Here is a 17,506-nt window from a genome sequence, read left to right as displayed (position 1 = left end):
GTTAAGCATCTGCCTTCGGCTCCGGGCGTGATCCCGGCATTCGGGGATCGAGCCCCACATCAGGCTCTGCTGTAAGCCTGCTTCTTCCTCTCCCACTCCCCCTGCTTGTGTTCCCTCTCTCGCTGGCTGTCTCTCTGTCACATAAATAAATAAAATAAAATCTTAAAAAAAAAAACACAAAAACTAGCTTCCTTGGGCCACCTCCCTCGGTGGGGCATGCAACTCTTGATCTCGGGGTTGTGAGTTTAAGCTCCACATTGGGTGTAGAGATTATTTAAAAAGAAAATCTTTAAAAAAGAAAAAGCTATTTTATTTTATTATTACGTTTTAAAGATTTTATTTATTGGAGAAAGAGGATAGAGAGTAAGCATGAGCTGGGGGGAGGGGAGGGAGGGACAGAGGGAGAGGGAGACGCAGGCTAGGGAGAACCCCGGGATCACGACCTGAGCAGAAGGCAGTCCCTTAACCAACTGAGCCACCCAGATGCCCCAGTTGTACCTCATTTTAAAAAGCAAACAGAGGCACCTGGCTGGCTCTGTCAGAAGAGCATGCGACCTTTGATTTCAGGGTCGTTAAGTTCGAGCCCAACAATGGGTGTAGAGATTACTTAAAGAAAATTTGAAAGATAAATAAAAAGCCAACCAAGTCCGGGTCTTCAAAGTGCAAGTGCCGTGCTCCTGCCAACGGTCAGGAAACCAGTCAGGTGATATTAGCAGAGCTCTGAGGGGGTCGAAAGGAGAACAGACGTGATAACGAGAGAGACAGAGAGAGAGAGAGAGAGAGAGAGAGAGAGAGAGGGAGAAGGAAATACAAGGAGGGCTTAGAAGAATCAAAGGAGCAGGAAGCTGAATTACAAGGAGGCCAGGCTGGAGGTGGCCACTGCGGACAGCCCAGGTGACAAGGAGAATGAGTAAGAGAGAAAAAATAGGAGAGAAGGGAATATGCTGAGCTTTGGAATGCGCGGTGGTTACACAGACTGATAATCGAAATGCCCAACTACTGGTCTGAACAGGAGGAGTCCCCCGGAGCTGTTTCCACAGCACACCCACACCCCACTGACTCACAGCTGAATCACAATTGTGCCGACAACCGGATATGACTCACTTCTCACGACTGGCACACGGGGTGGGTAAAAAGCAATTGGAATTTCAGGACTCTGAGAAAAAATTAAAAAGGAAGTTCAGGGAAAGGCCATTCGCAGTGAGGATCTTGGAGGAGGAGCTTCTGTCCTACCTTCTCCCCAAGGGGATGGCAACTTCCATTACCACTCATCCGATGCTCTGGCCTCCCGAACCTTTGCACAAAGCCCTATTTTACCAACAAAACGTGCCACCGGAAAGACTGGAAATAGTAATAACACCTTAAGGCCCTTTAAAAAGGGATAAAGAATAATAAACCCCTTCCCTGGACATCACGTCTTGCCCAGGAAACAGCTCTCCAAATATTTGCTAGCCCAAGATGGTTGAACATCTCACCAACAGGAAGTCCCCACCCTAACTTTTTATCAGGGCAGGTCATCCAATAGCTGGCCGACCGCTGCGGACAATGTTTGAATGAAAAGCTAATGGATTTTACTGTTAAGGTGCAGCCAGGCAACAGTCAGTGGGGACAGTAATAAATCCCACTGCTTTGGTAGTGGGAACTGGGGACAGGGATCAGGCACAGCAAGAGCTGAGTGACAGGACATCAGATGGTTGTCCCCACAGCAGATGACACGGTTCTGAGCAAGGGGACAGAACCCGTCCTGTTCGAAGCACCACCGCCCAAAGAAACCTCCGGGCTTCCTCCCTGTTGCAGAAGCGAGATGTGTGTTTTCCTTGTCAGTTTCATTTGAATTCCAGTAAAAGCAAACTGGAGCACCTGATCCAATCCCGTATCCCCTCACGCTGGGGATGCCGCAAATTACACAGGAACCGCACACACCCACACCCCCCAGTGCCCAAATCTCTCTTGTCACACGTGACAAGCCAGGAACAAGGTTATCGAAACAGAAAAGGAGAATACACAGTTCTGCTTTTTCTCCAGCATACAAATGAGGTGGTAAATGCTTTCGATGTTTTCTTTCCCATGCTACCGAACACAGTTGTTGCTCAGGAAAGTCAGAATTATAGACAGAATCATTTTCTTGGGGGAAAAAAAAAAGGCTGGCGCTAACAGACTCAGCTGAATACGAATGAGAAATCAATTTACCAGTGTGTTTTTCCAAACCAGGTGATCTCAACGGAAGACTTGTTGTCATCTCCTTTGTTTCTGTGATTGTTCATTGCTGGTTACCTCCACAGTGTCTTATCAACAAATCTCTTGTACTTGACAGCCAGGGAAAGTGTCGGTGCTATTAATGTACTTAACAAGGAATATGAAGGGCCATCAAAACACCAAGCCACAAAGGCATCTAGATTTGGACCTTATCAAAGGAGGAACCCTACAGATAAGATCAGGAATATCCGGAAAGACAGAATGATCCACATAATTCCCCTTAAAGGTCTGTGGTCTCAAAAAAAGTTCTTTTTCCAGTGTTGCCCTGGAAGAAAAGTATGCCCAGCAATGACCAGAGAATCTCCCTGGAGCATGTTGCTAAAAGAGACACACCTCTTAGAGAGATGCTCCACTTTTCTGAATTTGGGCATGCCCTGGGCAAACATGGTACTCCGCACACAAGTGGTTTTGAAATGGCTAAGTGAAGCGATTCCAGCATTCCAGTCCTGCAATTCCAGTCCAGATTCCAGCAACTCCCATTTCCAAGGAAAAAGAATAAGAAATTCCATCCTCCTCTACCCCCCAAAATGCTTTAAAGACAGCGAAGGCGCACGCGGGAGCAGCCAGGGCTGCTACAAATATACATCATCCTGTTAACACCAGAGGAGAAGTAACTGCTAGCTCTCAGGAGTCTGGGGACCAGGCGGGACTCTGAGTGTCCTTGAGAACATAGGACGCCACTCAGAGAGAAAACCAAAGTAAAGCAACACATCTTGCTCAAGATGTCACCATCATTAGTTCCTTTTAGGGATGAAATAATCAGAGTTGAGAGAATCGAAAGAGAGGTCTTTCAGGAGGTGCATTGCCAATTTTGGGGCCGCAGCTCATCAAGGGATACCAAAATTGGACAAATCAAGCAGCTGACCCTGGAGCAGCTCTGGACAAGACTGGAATCCGAGTCAGGGCTTCAGGGGTTAACCAGCCAGGTCACACTGGCGGTTCCAGAAACTCCTCCTCCTGCAGTTCTATCAGAACCCCAAAGAGAGCGGAAACTAAAGTAAGCGACTTATCTTGCTCAAGACTTGACTGCCATTATTTCCTCTTAGGGATGGAGTCAATCAGCGTTTGAAATACAAGTCAATTAAACACCCTTGACAAGCCACAGTCCCTCCTCTTCACACAACTGGGTGGTAGAGTTACCGCAATAACCCTCGGCCATATGGCATCATCCTCTCTTCCTCCCCCCAGAGAAAACTGATGTGTCACGGAGAGGAATTCCAAGCGTTCAAAGCTCCCCAAACACTAAGCCGCCCCGCCCCGCCCTTCCCCTCCCCTCAATAAAAAAGTTTCCTGCAATCCTGTTATCAGATAATCCCAATTCTCTTAGGCGCTGTTCAGGTTCTAAGTAGGAAAAGAACCGTTTATCTCACATCCAGGGCGAGGTCAAATGCCTCTGGCCACTCACTCAAAGCCGGGGGATAACTCAGGATCGTGCACCAGCTAGTCTCTGCACCAAATCTAAATCGGAACCCCCCTAAAAGGAAACATCATCATGCGGACAGCTCAACTAAACCCATGCAGAGCTTCTGAACAAAAAAGGCCACCCTGAGGGATCCGTCCCACGTTGCCGCCTCCCGGTCCCTGCCCAGGTGGAAGATCTCCGGGAATTGACCTTCACTGGCGACCGAGGAGGGGCGAGCGTTTCTGAGGCCAGGTTTCGGCTCCGGATGGAATCGAGGCCCCCTGAGGGTGGCCTGGGGGCGCGTAGGTGAACTCCACCCAGGTCGGGGCAGCGAGGGCGGCCTCCAGGACAAAATGGGCTCGCCTCAGGTCGCGGAGGGCACTTCGCCCAGGCTCGCGGAGGCGACTCCGGGGGCCCGGGACGCGTTGCCTGCTTGGTGACAGGAACCCCGGAGGGACGCGAGGGAACGCCCGACGGCCGCCTCACCTGAACCAGGTGCTGCATAAGTCTCCAGCCTCACCTCGAGCCCCGCCCCGCGCGCCCCCAACCACATCCACCGCCCCCCATTGGCCAAGGGGAGTGGCTCGAGGCTCGCGTGTTCCAATCGCGCCCAATGGGAGCTCGGGGACTGGCCTTCGGGGCCGGAGGCGGGGCTGGAGGCGGTGGCCACCGGCAGTAGCGCGCGTGCGGTGCCCGCAAGCAAACTCTGCGTGGGACCCGGGGCTCCATTGGAGCCCTAGCGCGTTACAAAGCCACCTGAGCCGCCTGGGGCATTCCTGTCCGCGGGTGAACGCGAGGGCGCCCGCAGGGACCGCCCCCCAAGCTTTGGTAACCCTCACCCCAGAACAACTCGGTGGGGAGGGGTCCCCGTCTCACAAGGGCTGGAGGGCCCCGTGTCCCGCTCTGAGGAAGACACGGGGGTCCCCCCATCCGGCGGAGGCTTATAGGGAAGGCCTCACCCCTCTTCTCATGACTGCCCCACATCCCCACACCTCGCAATCCCTTCAACACTCCCTCCAGCCGTTTGGAAAGGACTTCGTGCCATTTTCCCACACATCTCACAAGGATGGGGTCATTTTCCGCAGCTCCCAGAATTACCAAGGGGCTCCCCGAGTTCTGGGGGGGTCACCCCACCGCACGCGGGTGCCTGGAGCCAGCCTTACCTGCCGCCCCAGTCGCTGCGAGGAGCAGGGCGACGGCCCAGCACAGCCCCCAGCCCGCGGGTCTCATGCTCCCAGCCTCCGCCAGCGAAGGCGCCAGCCCGGGCCTCGGTCCGTAAAGTCAGTGCAGGAAACCCGGGCTTCGAGAGCTCGGGCGGCAAATGCACGCGGGGCCCCAGTCATTTGCAGCATTTCTATGTGAGTTTCCTCGCAGGGGGAGGAGTTTACGGTGGGGTGATATTCGAATATCTTCACCTCACTGAGGGAGGAGGAGTTTCGAGAGGAGGAGTTTCGAACGGCCGATGTGACAAGGGCAAATTAACCCGTGAAGCCCTGACTCGGATTCCAGTCTGTTCCAAAACTCTCTTCCAAATCATCTAATAGGCTAATGACTATCTCCCCTCTGCCTCCGAAGGAAAAACTAGGCATGTCGGAAACTTTACCCCCTCCTTTCTCTACTTGCCTTTTCCTTTCTAGGAATCGTATATGGATTTTAACTGAGTTTAATCCCATGTAGTTTTGAGCCGGGTCTTCAGAATTGGTCTAAACAGGTGAGGAATTTAAATAAAATCTTCACAACCGTTCAGCCCCAAAGTGATCTTGTTTTGTGGGATCCAGCACTTGGATGGATACCAGCAAAAACATCTCTAAGATCAATTGATCTGATCCGGGTCTGGACATAATACTGATTTATTCTTTTAGGAGAAGATGTTGAACAAACAGGCTGCTTCCTCTCCCCAAAGCAACATCAAAACAAAACAGCTTTTATTATGATTTTTTAAAAGATTTTATTTATTTATGTGACAGAGAGACAGCCAGCGAGAGAGGGAAAACAGCAGGACAGTGGGAGAGGAAGAAGCAGGCTCCCAGCGGAGCAGCCGGACGTGGGACTCGATTCCAGACCAACGGGATCACGCCCTGAGCCGAAGGCAGACGGTCAACGACTGCGCTACCCAGGCGCCCCCAAAACAGCTTTTAGAGTTGAACCTTATTGCCTTAATCACATAGGGCTGATGGAGAGCAGCTTTTAAGAATCAGAGTCTTGGGGCACCTGGGTGGCTCAGTCCGTTAAGTGTCTGCCTTCGGCTGGGGTCATGATTCCAGGGTCCTGGGATAGATCCCCACATCCAGCTCCTTGCACAGGTGGGAGCCTGCTTCTCCCTCTCCCTCTGCCTGCTGCTCCCCCCTGCTTGTGTGTGCTCTCTCTCTGTCAATAAATAAATAAAATCTCAAAAAAAAAAAAAATCAGAGTCTCTTTTGGGATTCATGAAGTTTCCAAGGCCCCTTGCCAAAAAGGCACATGTGAGAATCTTGCCTGAACCCCATGAAGGGTCTGGCAGTCTTGGAGGGGTCCCCCAGGAATGAGCAGCATTCTCTGAGGTTTTACAGACTGAGCTTGGCAGAATGTACTAACCTCTCAGCAGGCTTATGGGGAAAACCCTGAGAGGAGGCAGAAAGGGGACAATTGAACCCTCAGGGGGGAAAGAAAAGGTGATTAATCCAGAGTAAGAAAGAGCAGTTAAGAGCCCCAGCTTCGGAATCAGGCAGACCCTGAGTGAGTGAATGAGCTTTTCCAACGTGGAAAGGGGAGGAAATAATGCTTGCTTCCCTTACTTGGCAGGTTGCGTGTGGGGGTCAAAGATCATTAGCAATCACCTGGGAAAATTTGTGTTTTGTTTTTTAATATTTTATTTATTTATTTGACAGCAAGAGAGAGCACAAACAGAGGGAGCGACAGGGAGAAGGGAAAAGCAAGCTCCCACTGAGCAAGGAGCCCCATGCTGAGCAAGGAGCCCAATGCTGAGCAGGGAGCCCAATGCGGGACTAGATCCCAGGACCCTGGGGTCGTGACCTGAGCCTAAGGCAGACGCTTAACTGACGAAGCCACCCAGGCACCCTTCACCTGGGAAAATTTGTAAGGATGGGCAAGGTCTGGGAGTTTTTGCCACATATATGAATGTCACCGTCAAAGTCCATCCCTAATACCATATGCTACTTTTTTGGGGAGCAGGGGAAGGGTCAGTTAAGAGCAGTAGGTTTTGTTTCCCTTCAGAAAAATTACGCCTAAGAAGCTCAGTTTCTGTTCTGAGCCCAGCTTTCTCTTATTCATGTGGTGGAAGGAGGCCCCTTCTCCCCAGCACGGCTGGAAAATGTTACCAAGAAGGAGCTTACTATGTCTTCAAATCTAGTTCCTCAGAGAGGTAAGGGGAGGCCTGGAAAAGAGCCATAAAAGCTCAGTAAAGAATATTTTGGGGATGCCTTGGCCTGGACAGGGTCTCCCTTTGACCTGCCTGTGGAAATTGCAAGGCCCCTCTGTCCCTGGCCAGCATGGAGATGGTCATATTTTGCCTTAAGGATGGAGTCATGCTGTTTGCAATTTCTCTGCTACTGACCAGAGCCCCCATTTGCAACTAGCTCATAGTGTTGTTGTGAGAAGTAAATGAATACATAAATGTGCAAAGTGATTGGAGCCACGCTTGGCACACAATAAAGACCATATGTGGATTTGCACCTTTTTTTCTCTCTTTCAGGAAAGACCTCTTCCTTGAAGGCACTAAAAAATAATCCATGGAAATTGTTATGTAATATTGCCAGTGAAGAATTCAGGTTGTTTTTAGCACAAGTTTCTTTTCTTTTCTTTTTGAGGATTTTTTTTTTTTAAGATTTTATTTATTTATTGGAGAGAGAGTGTCTGAGCAAGAGAGCACAAGCAGGGGGAGCAGCAGCAGGAGAGGGAGCTGAGCAGGGAGCCAGAGATCATGACCTGAGCAGAAGACAGACACCTAACCGCCTGAGCCACCCAGGCGCCCCTTTTTTTGAGGATTGTATTTTTTAAGTCATTTCTGCACCCAATATGGGGCTCAAATTTACAACCCCAAGATCAAGAGTCGCACGCTCTACCAATAGCCAGCAAGGCACCCCTCAAAAAAAATTTTTTTTAATGCTAGTATTCTCACTGTCACATTTTCAGAAATCTGTATTACACTTTCAATCTAATAATAAATGTTCATTTTCTTTTTTTTTTTTTTTTTTTTTTTTTTTAAAGATTTTATTTATTTATTTAACAGAGAGACAGCCAGCGAGAGAGGGAACACAGCAGGGGGAGTGGGAGAGGAAGAAGCAGGCTCATAGCAGAGGAGCCCGATGTGGGACTCGATCCCGGTACGCCGGGATCACGCCCTGAGCCGAAGGCAGACGCTTTAACGACTGCGCTACCCAGGCGCCCCAAATGTTCATTTTCTAAACATACAAACAAAAATCCTTCCACGAAATCCATTCCATTTGAAAGTGGCCTGGCTTGCACGGTCCTCAATCTAACGGACAGCCTGCCTCGTCCTGGTTTTTACCTCTAAGTCATCAGGAGGATCAGACCAGAATAGGCCTCTGCCCAGAGGGGCCTGGCCTTTTGGCAGACGTGAACCATGGCAGCTGCAGCCTGCCCTTTGGCCCAGCAGTGTGCAGAGAGAAGGGAAGCAATCACGGGGGCCTCAGTGCCTTCCAATTGGTGTGATTAAGGACCTGACTCTGTTGGGCCATCAGTTATCTCCACAAGGCACCCATTAGCCACGTGAGCGCTGACACCATTGCTTCTATCTCCAGAGCCTAGCTGTGGTAAGGGTAAAATAAATAAGTGAAAATAAGACAAATTATCATTGGCGTGGCTGCCGTATCAGAGATGCACTGTTTCGGAATTCCGCTTTGTTTGGAATTTTGATAATTCAGAACTCAACTTTGATCTTGGGCTGACAGTCTTGCCTTTCAAACAGAATAGAGCCTTTCAAACAGAACAGTTGGGGCACCTGGGTGGCCCAGTCGGTTGAGCGTCTGCCTTGGCTCAAGGTCATAATCCCGGGTTCCTGGGATCGAGCCCCGTGTCGGGCTCCCTGCTCAGCCGGGGAGCCTGCTTCTCTCTCTCCCTCTGCCTGCCGCTCCCTCTGCTTGTGCTCTCACACTCTCTCTCTCAAATAAGTAAATAAAATCTTTAAAAAAAAATTTTTTTTAATGGCCAGTAAGGGCATGAAAAGATATTCATCACTAATTATTAGGGAAATGCAAATCAAAACGACAGCGAGATGCCACGTACTTCAAACCCATGAGGATGGCTATCATAAAAATTTTTAAAAAGCCCAAACCAGATAATCGCAAGTGTTGGTGAGGATGCGGAGAAATTGGAACCCTCGGGTGTTGCTGGTGGGAATGCAAAATGGTGCAGCCAATTCGGAAGAAAAGTAAACACACTCTTACCATATGATCCAGCGATCACACTCCTTGATATTTACCCACATGAGAAGAGAGTTTATGTCCACACAAAAACCTACATGCGGATGTTTATAGCAGCTTTATGCATAATGGCCCAAACTTGGAGACCGCCAAGATGTCCTTCAGCAGGTAACTGAATAAATAAACCGTGATACATCCAGCCAATGGAATATTCCTACTAAAAAAAAAAAAAAAAAGAGCTATCAAGCCATGAAAAGACATGCAGGAACCATAAATGCATATTAACAAGGGAAAGAAGGTGGTCCGAATAAACAACAGACCGTATACTTCCAACTGTGCATGTGACATTCTGGAAAAGGCAAAACTATGAAGAAGGTAAACAAATGAGTGGTTGGTTGCCAGGTGTCATGGCGGCGGGGGCGGGCGGGGTGCAGGGATGAATAAGTGGAGCACAGAGGTTTTTTAGGGCAGCGGAACTATTCTACTAACGTTATAGAATACATGTCATACATTTGTCCAAATTCGAAGAATGTATCACAAGGAGAGAGAACTGTAATGTAGACCACAGACTCCGGGTGATAATGGCGTGTCAGTGTGGGTTCATCCATCGTAACAAACGCGCCCCTCTGGTGGGGCGATTGACAGTGGGGAGACTCCGCCTGTGTGGGGAGCAGTGGTATATGGGAAACCTCTGCATGTTCTGCTCAAATTTTCTGTCAACCTAAAACTGCCTGAAAATGGCAGGAGAGGCCGTGAGGTGGAGACAGAGAGGTTGGCTGAAGGGTGGGGCACATGTGTGGAACACCGGGAGGCTGGGTGAAATCAGGATGGACACCCGAGGCCTTGGCATGCCCTTCGAGTGAAGGAAACTATTTCCAGGGCAGTCAGAAGCATCTGAGGCCATGGAGGCCGAGAGCATCAGGCTCCAAGTGGTAATTCGGGCTGATGACTCATTAATTAGGTCATGGGATGAAGATGGGAGAGAGGCCTGGGCAAGGGTTGAGGTGCGGGCAGGGAGAGCTGGCAGGAGTAGGGATTACACCTCTTCGGTTATACTTTATATTTAACTCACACACCGGTTATGAATCCACATGAATCCTGAAATGAAAAGTTTGGTCATGAACAGTCCTTGCCCCGTCATGGTTTCTACAGTATTTCCATGTGAAGTGCATTGTTTACAACCTGCCCTCAAATGGAGAGTTTTCTGAATGGTTTTGAAATATCTGGAATGATCTGGAAGATACTGGAAAGCTTCACAGCTATGGGAAATCCGGTGAGAAGTGGGACGTCAGCTCGGCATCTCAGTTACGTCAGTTCTGGGACCCTGGGCAAATCACTTCTTTCTGGGTCTCCATTTCCTTGTATTTGTTCTTCATTCAACAGAATTCTCCTGAGTGTCTACTCTGTCCCAGGAACGTTCTAGGTGCTGAGGACGCCACAGAATCAAAACAAAGATCCCACCCCTCCAGGAGCTGAGGTTCCAGTGGAGGAGATAGCACGAAACAAATCAACGAGGTGTTTTTCCATAACCAAATTCGCGATAATACAAAAAGGAGTGGCTAGTGAGGGAGGTGCCTCTTTAATGACTTTTTAAAGCTGAGATATAACACACATGCGAGGAAGTGCACACGCCTTATGTATTCACCTCCATGGACTTTTTAAAAGATTTGTTTATTTATTTGAGCAAGAGAGAGGGAGAGCACAAGGGGAAGGGGCAGAGGGAGAGGGGGAGACAGAATCAGAAAATCTCAAGCCGACTCCTCGCTGAGCACAGAGCCCAAACTCACAACCCTGAGATCAAGACCTGAGTGGAGATCGAGAGAAGACGCTTCGCGACGGAGCCACCAGGTGTCCCACCAGAGACTGATTTTATGTGTACTCACCTGTGTAAGCACCACCTAGAGCAAGACAGGCAATACTAGCAGCGTCGCTCACACCGCGGGGCTGAGCTGAGCTGAGGAAGGAAGGGACGCTTCCCCGAGGATGGGGACATTAAAGCTAAGGCTGGGATAACAAAGAGGACCTGGCCGAAGGAAGGGCGATGTGGGCAGAAGAAAGAGCAGGTGCAAGGTACCTGAGGTGGGATTGAGACGCCATGGGGGTCCCGAAGGCCAAGACCAGGCCTTCCTTTACCAGCAGTCGGTGCACGAAGGCCTGGTGTGTGAGGCCTCCCAGGCACAAGGCCCTGGTGGCAGAGCTGGGCTTGCGTCTCCCCGCCCACACGGTCACGTCAGCTGCATTGCTAAGAGCAGACTGTGTCCGTGAATGTCTGTGACTCCTGAGGAACCGAGATTGACTGACAGTTGTGGGCACGAGCGAAAATGGGTGGAGGCTGGGACTCCAGTCAAGCCTGCACGCCGACTGTCCAAAGTAGGTGGTTACATCTGGGGACACAAAGAGCCCTGGGTTCCAATCTGCACAGGCGAGTGGGAAAGTGTCTTTCACTGTGTCCTGTGAGGTTTGTCACCTTCCCAGGATGTGTCCTATTCGTGAATTACTGCTTAGGTGGTTAAGAAAAAAGTGAAACGAGGGGCGCCGGGGTGGCTCAGTTGGTTGAATGTCTGACTCTTGATTTCGGCTCAGGTCATGATCTCAGGGTCATGAGATTGTGCCCCACGTCAGCCTCCACACTCAGCGGGGAGTCTGCTTGAGATTCTCTCTCCTTCTCCCTCTGCCCCTCCCCCCTGAAATAAATAAAATCTTTAAAAAGAAAGAAAAAAAGTGAAACAAACCATTCACAAAAGGACAAATTCCATTTATAGGCGGTCCCTAGAGGAGTCAGGTTTATAGAGACAGAAGGAAAATGGTGGGTACCAGGGGGAGGGGGTGGGGGGTGGGGAGTTAGTGTTTAGCGAGGACAGAGTTGCAGTTTGGGAAGGGGGAAATCTTTTGAAGGCCGATGTAGTGACAGGTGCACAACAATGTGAATGTCCTTGATGCCACTGAACTGTGCACTTAAAATGGTTAAGATGGTAAATTTTATGTTTTGTGTATTTTGCTATTGCCATGATTAAAAATATAAAAGAAAGAAAGGAAAAGAAAGAATAACTAGGAAGAAAGGAAAGAGGGAATGAAGGGAGGGAAGGGAAATAAATAAATGAGGGGAAAAAAACCCCCAACATTGTGAAAATCTCCTCCAAGCCACGCGTGCGACCTTGGCTCCCACATCTTCTTGCGTCAGCCTGGGTGAGCCTTTGCCTCGCGATCTAAGTCAAGGGCGGCACGGCCTCCTAGACTTCTTTCAGGCCACCCACACCCTGGCTGCCAGGAACCCATGGGAATCCAGGGAGAAAAAACCCACTAGAATCCCTGCAGGGGCCCCGCAGACCTGTCTGCTGTTCCCACTCCATGTGTTAGGGTGCTCGGCGACCCCAACACCCCGGAATCCAGGCTCTGTCCTCCTTGGCTGCACGGACTCGTGGTCCTGGGTCACAGTGGGCGGCGGGGAGACATCACTCCTGTCTACAGGGTACTGCTAGCCACCTGCAATTAAGGCGCTCTGTTTCATTCTTTTTTTTTTTTTTTTAAGTTTATTTAAGTAATCTCTACACCCAGGTCGTGGCTTGAACTCACAACCCCGAGGTCAAGAGTTGCAGGCACTTCTGACTCAGCTAGCCCGGCGCCAGGTAATTCTATTTTTAATTGTTCGAACACCCTCCGTATTGTTTTCTGCAGCAGCTGCACCATTTAACCTCCATTTTATTTTTATTTTTTAAAGATTTGATTTATTTATTTGAGAGAGAGAGAGAATGGGGGGGGGGGAGCAGAGGGAGAAGCAGATTCTGCCCTGAGTGCAGAGCCAGCTGGGGCCTCAATCCCATGACCCTGAGATCATGACCTGAGCTGAAATCAAGAGTCGGCAGCTTAGCCAACTGAGCCACCCAGACGCCTCTCGTTCACTGAATTTTATTACTTTTTAAAAAGATTTTATTTATTTATTGGACAGAGAGAGCACAAGCAAGGGGAGCGGCAGGCAGAGGGAGAAGGAGAAGGAGAAGCAGACTCCCCGCTGAACAGAGAGCCAGACATGGAGCTCGATCCCATCATGACCTGAGCTGAAGGCCAACACTTAACCAACTGGGCCACCCAGGCACCCCAATAAAAAAAAATCTTTAAAAATATATAAAATGTCTGTTTCATAGGCGAATATAGGCAAAATCACTCAGGCTTCCCTCCAAGAAATGGAGGCACAGAGAAGGAAAGGGGTTTGCCCAAGGTCAAGTAGCAAGCTGGTGGTAGAGCTGATCTCCGGTTTTTCAAGCCATGGTCCCCTTCCCCCAACTTTATTTTGTCTATTCAGCATCTGAACCTTGTTCTGTTCCTGCATTTATGGATCTCTCTCCCAGCTCCAATTTTTGAAATTCTAAAGCCTAGTTATTAGCTTTCCCAGCATCCCTTGCATAAGAATGTGAGCATGTGACCTGGAATTGGCCAGTCATATTCTCACGCCCAGGACTTTGACTCCAGAGCCAGGCTAGGAATCCAGGACCCATAGTCCTTTTGATTCAGAAAGCACCCAGGCGGGTTTATGTCATTTGTAAACAAGAATCCCATTTGATAAAATGTCTCTGAGATTAAAACTGAAATCACAAATGGCTGGGGCTAGAAAAGCACTGGTGTTACTTCCTCAAATTCTCATCCTCATCATCTCCTACTTAAGACTATTCCTCTGAGGTCGATCTAAATTCCATCCATTTTGGCCATTATCTTGGATTACGGCACATGGTTAAATGTAAAAACTTTAGAAAGTAGAAAACTTAGAATTTAGAAATTACCAAGAGGAGACATCGACAATCTACTCAAGATCATCACTGTATATATATTTATTTATTCTGGCCATCTACTATCTATTGATCGATTGATCGACTGATAGATAGATATAATGTAAATCTTTATGAAATGGGGTTATTTTCTTTGCACAGTGTGGTACTCACTAAACTTGTTCCAGGCCCAAAAAAGGATTGCTCCTTTTGTCCCCAAGTGAAGCTAGTAGTGGCCAAGGACATTAGGCACAAGTGTCACCTTCAGGGAGAAGCTCTAAGTGTCATTTTCCTGGCTTGGCAACTCTAGAGGCCCATGTCAAGTTGGAGCCTCCATATCCCCGGGTCCCTGTGTAACACAACCCGGTAGCGTGTGAAGAAAAGAAATCACCCTTTGATTGATATAAACTCCTTAGACAATGGGGATATTTGTTATAGCAGACTTCCTAACTGACACATTTTTAAAAACACTTATTTTGAAATAGTTAGAGACTTAAAAAAGTTACAAAAACAGTACAGAGTGGTCCCATGGACCCTTCCCCCAGCTTCTCCCGATGGTAGGTAATATTACATATCTTCCATAACCATAGTACTTTATTGGACCTGGAAATCAACATTAGTACATTAGTACAATACAGTTAATTAGACTATAGACTTAACTCGAATTTTACTGATCAATACCATTTGTAGCCCATTTCCCCCTCTTTGTGTCATATATAAACCCTTTCTCGTGCCCCTGATATGATGTTTAATGATATAATGTCCATCTTTTGGATGAACCTTAACGCGTGTTGCCATTGCCTTGTTTAGCACTTTTGTTCCCATCCAAACAATGGAAATGATACCTGTTCTCTGATTGTACTCTAATAATTTCCATATGAGGAATTCCTGAGAAAAAGATTTGTTTGTTTACTTACTTATCGACTTATTGTCGGTTCCATGCCCAGCATGGAGCACGTTGGTAGAAGGAGAAGCAGACTCCCTGCTGAGCAGGGAGCCCACCATGGGGCTCGATCCCTGGACCCTGAGAGACCTTTCTCTAAACAGTGATGTGGCAGTGACGTGGTCCAGAGGCAATAGTTAGGATCCTGTTTGCGTCCAAAAAAGCACCTCGCTGGACACTTCATTGTGCACTTGATTTTCTGTCTTCAACAAGGCTCTAAAGATCTCAATTATACCCATGTTTGAAAAATTGTTTTAGAGTGTTCCAGTTACTGTTGCTAAATAAGAAGTCACCCCACGGCCGAGTGGCTTAAAACACAATCACTTTCGTTCCCTCTTATGATTTCAATGTGCCAGGAATATGGGAAGGGCTCAGCCGGGCATGTGTACCCAGCTAGGGACTCAAGCCTTAAAAGTTGGGGGTTGGCCGGCCAGCTCTTTCTTCTCACGTGGTCTTGGTGGTCGCTCAGCATGGGCTGTGTTGGCTTCCTCACAACATGGCAGCCTCCAGGCAGCTAGTGCCTCCGAGTGAGTCTTCTGGTGAGTAAGGTGGGAGCTGTGGTGCCTTGTATGACCCACCATCGGCAGTCACACAGTGTCACCTCCACTGGATTCTACTGGTTATCAGCAGTTCCCAAGCCAAACTCCAGGAAAGGAGTATCAGACTCCATATCCAAAGGGATTTAATAGGGGAGTTGCAAGGTTCTAGAAGTGGATGTGGGAAGGGAGATACTGTTGTGGCCATCTGTCATCTAGGAGGGTCTATGATCTTTTTATTCTTTAGATTTTACTTATTTTTAAAAAGTAAACTCTATACCCAACGTGGGGCTTGAACTCATGACCCTGAGATCAAGAGCCACATGCACCACCGACTGAGCCAGCCAGGCGCGCTGGGTCTACACTCTTCGTGACTGCCCCCCTCCCAGTCCCAGCTGCGTCAGGGACTTCCCATCATGCGCTGACCATGACATTCCAGCCTTGAGCCATTCCGTGCACATCCTCAACCATGTCTTCCTGAGCCCTCTTGTGCCTCTCTGGGGACACAGAGGTCTGTCCCCCATTGCTCAACTCCCTACCTTTTCCATAGAGCCATTTCACCTCCTAGATCCAGGGCCTTTCCTCTAGACCTAGGGCCGGTCCTGGCCCCCGAGGACTCGTGTTTCCCAAACCTGGGTTCAGATCTTTGTGGCCTTGAGCAAGTGCCTCACCTTTCTGAGCCTCACCTGTGTCATCTGTGAAATGGGAACAAAGAATGAAGTCCTCCACCCGTTAGGGATGTTGGGAGAAATGGGGGAGGAAGGCATCAGCCGGAGGGCAGAGATGGAGGGGAAAGGGCTGTCCAGATAGATGGGTGCTGAGAGCAAAGGCCAGCTGGGGGGTGGGGAGGCGGCAGGCAGGATCTGTAACCCGGAGCAGGAGTTCAGGCTGGTGGAGGTGCCTGGTTCGGGGCCAGTGTCCACACAAGAACCAAGTTGGTTCTATGACCTTAGGCCAAGGTCAATGTGGGAGCCAGGCCAGGGGGCCTGCAGCCCTGACCTCTCACCCTCATAATGCTCCACGTGTCCCTGGGTCACCATATGTAGATGTTCTGCCAAACACCAGCTCCCACTGATTGCCTTCATTTTTTTGCCTAAAAACTTTTTTTTTTTTTTTAAGATTTATTTATTTAAGAGAGAGAGAGAGAACAAGTGGGGGGAGAGGCAGAGGAAGAGCAAGAGAGAGAATCTCATGCAGATGCCACAGCTCAGCGTGGAGCCCAACACAGGGCTCAAATTCACAACCCCGAGGATCACTACCTGAGCCGAAATCGATAGTCGGCCACTCAACCTCTGAGCCACCCAGGTGCCCCCCAAATTATCTTCCTTTTTATTGTTACCATTGAAAATACAGAAATGCCTGAAAAAGGAAGTACAACCCTCCCAAGTCCCTTTTGATGTCCTATCTCCCAGTGGGCTCAGAGAGGTGCAGAATGCTGCCTAAGGTCACATAGCCCAGAAGTGGCTGGGTCAGGATTGGAACCCACAACCACCTGATCTGGGAGGAAGGTGAGCAATGCTTGACAAATAGTGGCTCTGGGACTGGCAGTGCAGTCTTGGGGTAAATGCTTCCCTTCTCTGTGCCGGTTTTCTCATCTGCAAACTGGGGATAACCACCACCAAGCAAGTTGTGTGTCCGTAACTTCAGCTGGGCACACGGGCACTAAAAGCAAGGCTGCATGTCTGGGTTCACAGTGCAGCTACGTGTGGCCATCTGACTGTTGTGGCCAAGGGGCATGAGAGTGATCTATCAGTTTCCAGGGTGGGTCTCTAAGGGGTAGTGTGGGCCTCACTCTTCCCCCTTGCCTCCTTGCCGATGGCTGGAAGGTGGACTGGATAGATGGAGTACCAGCAGCCATCTTGGGCCATGAGGTGACCTTGGACATAGGTATGGCACATACTAAAGCAACAACACAGGAGGAGCTATTTTCCAACACTGTGTGGCACCAACTCTAGATTCTGCATGAAATACATTAACTCGTGTCCAATAATTCAATATTATTTTGTATCTTGCTGCCATTTGCCAATGAACTAGATCATACAAATACATTTATCCTAAGACATCCTGTCATACCAAAATTCCAGTGGTACATTTTTTCTTCTCAAGGGACTCATTTTTTTTTTTTTTTAAGATTTTATTTATTTATGTGACAGAGAGACAGCCAGCGAGAGAGTGAACACAAGCAGGTGAGTGGGAGAGGAAGAAGCAGGCTCTCAGCGGAGGAGCCC

General features: G+C 48.9%; 1 protein-coding gene and 1 long non-coding RNA gene across 2 annotated transcripts in view; one reads left to right on the top strand and one right to left on the bottom strand.

The window, feature by feature from the left end:
* Nucleotides 1–5,035, bottom strand: part of LDLR (low density lipoprotein receptor) — a 34,171-nt gene extending 29,136 nt beyond the window's left edge. Inside the window, exon 1 of the mRNA XM_026481436.4 lies at nt 4,822–5,035. Coding sequence (XP_026337221.1) covers nt 4,822–4,888 — 67 coding nt within the window. The 5' untranslated portion in view covers nt 4,889–5,035. The remainder of the gene's footprint in view (nt 1–4,821) is intronic.
* Nucleotides 5,036–12,269: 7,234 nt separating this feature from the next.
* LOC130543669 (uncharacterized) lies at nt 12,270–13,130 on the top strand. The gene is made up of 3 exons (XR_008959167.1): nt 12,270–12,508; nt 12,595–12,665; nt 12,986–13,130. It is a non-coding gene; the product is annotated as an uncharacterized LOC130543669 (long non-coding RNA).
* The last annotated feature ends 4,376 nt before the right edge of the window (nt 13,131–17,506 follow it).

Source organism: Ursus arctos, unplaced genomic scaffold (assembly GCF_023065955.2).
Source record: "Ursus arctos isolate Adak ecotype North America unplaced genomic scaffold, UrsArc2.0 scaffold_14, whole genome shotgun sequence".
Taxonomy (NCBI): Eukaryota; Metazoa; Chordata; class Mammalia; order Carnivora; family Ursidae; genus Ursus; species Ursus arctos.
This window is presented reverse-complemented; position numbering and strand designations above follow the sequence as displayed.